A 3,542-nucleotide genomic window follows, 5' to 3' on the forward strand; every position below is an offset into this window, starting at 1 on the left:
ACGCTTTCATGTTGCATAGGTAGCATAAATAAAAATACAATTTTATAATAATCAGGAATCACAACTCCTCTTTATTTATAGCGCCTTTCAATTGACTAGAGAAGTACAAATATTTTCATAAATAATCAATCTTAGAAATAAGTCAGTTTGATTAAAATATTACTTACCTAATTATAATTACAATTGTAATTAATCATATCTAAATAGGAACCTTTTTCTTAGTCTACACTTGTTTTATTTACATTTTTATTGACTATGTCTATTTTTATGTTTACATTTAAAAATAATATATCTACCTTAATTAATACGTACACGGACCACGGTCTAATTTGACACTAACGTAATGTTTCTTTGCATAAAATATTAAACTTACAAATACTAGCTTTGATGATATGCTTAATACCCGTTATGTTGGTAATACTGTAACAAGATGTGTAATTAAGTTAAACAATTCATAGCCTACGGGAATATATCAATAAGAGTCGATACTATGATGCTATCAAAATAATTGTCAAAGCTGTCAAGTACATAATTCCGTAAAATTAATACAATGATACGAAACAAGTTTTTAATATAGATGCAAATGAACATCAAAAAATCATGAATAATGTAAACTTTAAACGTTAAGGATCTCTCATTAATCAACATCACATATACTATTACTATGCTCTATTTAAGGAATGTCTACGGTCACATCTTGATGCCTTCATATTGTGGCATCATATAGTTATTGTGTGGCACGGGACCTGGTATGTGGGGTGGCATGGTGGGCGAAGCGTTCATGTGATAGTTTGGGTACTCCCCTAATGCAGGCATCCGTTGCCTCGTATCCAAATACTCAGGCATATTACCCAACTTGGTTGCCCCTATTTCATCAACCCCATAGGGATCTGGAGATGACGTCAACTTTCCATCTTTCTTCGCTTTCATTCTTCTGTTTTGAAACCATATCTTGATTTGTCGTTCTGTCAGACCAAGAGCGTGGGAGACTTCTATTCTTCTCCTTCTTGAGAGGTACTTATTGAAATGGAATTCCTTTTCCAATTCTAGAGTTTGAAATCTGGTATAGGTCTGTCTGGTCCGTTTTGAGCCTTCCTTTTTGTCGTCGCCTGCAAAACAAAAGACAGCTAAATTAGTAAATTATTAAGCTCAGCGAAAAAAAGTAACTTCAAGATTAAGATCATAATTGGAATATAACTAAATGACTTGTTGAACTCACCACCAACACTCTTCATCCACGGATAGAATGCTTGAGCATCTTGCACGGCGGCCATTTTGTTCTCCGCGTAATCCGCATTGTCCCCGCCTGCTTCGACCCTCGTCATATCTTGACAGGCTTCCACTGACTCCTGTGATGACTGTGCGCCTTCCGCCAGCGCTCCACCCACAGCATCTTTCTTGATTGACGTTTGACCCTCGACGCGTTCGTATCCACCATGAAATTGCGACAAATTACATTCCTTCTCTACACTTTCATTGTTTTTTTCCCATTCGCTCACCTCCTCTGAGTTAAACATCATGCGTTGTAGCATTTCCTGCGAATACGTTTTGTCACACTTTGTGAAGTAAGGCGACGGGTTTTTGGCTTTAGGCTTAGAAAGTAGAGCTCTTAAGTTTGGTGAATCATCTGCTTCAGGGGTTGGTGGTTTAAAATTACTAGTTGTGCTTTGTGGTGATCCATAACTGGTTTCAGGGAGACTGCACTGGCCGGGTGAATTGATCATTCTCACCTCTTCGGCCTTGTCTACTTTAATCTGATTCATTGAATTCACTCTTTGCTCATAACCATAGTTTTCATGTTGTTGTTGTTGTTGTGCGTAATAGCTCATTTCTCTCCACCTATTGATCATTTCCATGTTAGTCTGGTTTCCATTCATGTAGTTCGGATGATAAGCCGGCCAAGGGGCAGGCTCAGACTTAACGACACCTTCACTAGAATCCTGTCCGTACATTTTTCCATAACCAGCACTTAAGACGTTAGAATAATCACAGTTTTGAGGATAATAATTGTTCTGATAGTTATAATACTCATTAGCCATCGTTGGGTATTGTTTATACGCGTTATGTTTGTTTTGTCTTACACTTTGGGCGTTCACATCTATATGATTGTTCCACATTTCACTAGCACGATTAGTTGTTGCTGCTGTTGACATTGTATTATTAGAAACCCACTCACTCACTCACTGACACTGATTTAAAATAATTTACACTTAAACTGGACTGCGTAGGAGACTACGATCCGTCTCCGGAGTTGACTGCGAATCGAATGGTGTAAGTGCATACAGGCGGCACGACCCTAACAAATGTAATACTTTTATATGACCTAAAAAAAGTTTGGGGTACTTTCAACAATAGCGTATCCATTGTCCCTCTGCAAGTTGTAAAACTGGGTGCGCTCTCTCGCTCTATTGTAAGTGCGTCTATTCAATATGAAAGAGAGGGGTATAGATGGTCCGATTGGCGGAACATTTTGCAAATATCCCGTAAATGTTTTCAAAGCCAATATTTCCAATACTTGTTATGTGTGTGCGCGTAGGCACAAGCAGATCATTGATTGCGTTGTGTATGTGTGCGTGAGAGAGGGAGTTTGGATAGGTTTTATTCTATTATTGGTTTAGTGTAAAGCCGCGTATGTGTGTCACTGTGCTGCATTGGCGATTGCACTTTATATAGGATGTTACATTATTATGATATTGCGAGAACAACATTTGAGTGTTTAAATGTTAGAAGGCCGAATTTGGAACAACTTGTGATATTTATAGGGAATGCTTATATTGATATTATAATTCTAAATAAAGACCATCGAATGACTGTTTTAAATGATATATTTAATTTAAATGATAATGAATTTCTACGGCTCATTGTGATCACGCTTTGACATATATTCAATGAGAGAGAAAGAAAGATATTATTATAATTATTTAATCTGAGATACTTATTTAAGTATTCTTATTGAGATTAACACAGATTCCAGAAATATTATCAAAATGAGAACAAAGGTATTAGACGAAAAATAATGCAATATTACTACGTTAAAACTATTAAACATCTTCTATTTACTTTGCATCTTTTTGGTCAAGCGTTTCAAAGTCGTCGTTTTAAACTTTACTTTAAACAAAATCCTACCACAAAACTGAACATCCTTTATAACCGAAATGTGGCTAAGAACATAACTCATCTCCACGTGTAACAGTTCAATCGGGGGTCGCGACAATAGCGCAGCGTGCAACGTGCGCGTGCGACGCTGCGACACGACTTTGCGATTTTAATGTCGCTGATGTTTCTAAGTAATTAATTGATTGGACTGTTTAATACGTTTCTTGATTGGAAAACAGTCTGCTCTAAATTAAATGAGGACGTGAAAAGTAGAGTCATTTAATTAATTTGCCCAATTTTCTTTCTTGGAAAAATGATCTTTTAAAAATGTTCCAAACTGATCAATTACAAATGAATGACTGAATTTTAAAAATATTTGTATAAAAAAAATTAAAAGGTCTTTCAATGCCATCTCAACACTGAAGCTCAACTAAAACATGTTTCAG

General features: G+C 36.3%; 1 protein-coding gene across 1 annotated transcript; it reads right to left on the minus strand.

Moving 5' to 3' along the window:
- Positions 1-525: 525 nt before the first annotated feature.
- Positions 526-3,067, minus strand: LOC113496866 (segmentation protein fushi tarazu-like). The gene is made up of 2 exons (XM_026876234.1): positions 1,220-3,067; positions 526-1,109 (listed from the first exon to the last, which is right to left on the minus strand). The coding sequence occupies exons 1-2, from the start codon at positions 2,151-2,153 to the stop codon at positions 691-693; spliced, it is 1,353 nt and encodes a 450-aa protein (XP_026732035.1). The 5' UTR covers positions 2,154-3,067; the 3' UTR covers positions 526-690.
- Positions 3,068-3,542: the final 475 nt, after the last annotated feature.

Source organism: Trichoplusia ni, chromosome 8 (genome assembly GCF_003590095.1).
Source record: "Trichoplusia ni isolate ovarian cell line Hi5 chromosome 8, tn1, whole genome shotgun sequence".
In the NCBI taxonomy this organism is placed as follows: Eukaryota; Metazoa; Arthropoda; class Insecta; order Lepidoptera; family Noctuidae; genus Trichoplusia; species Trichoplusia ni.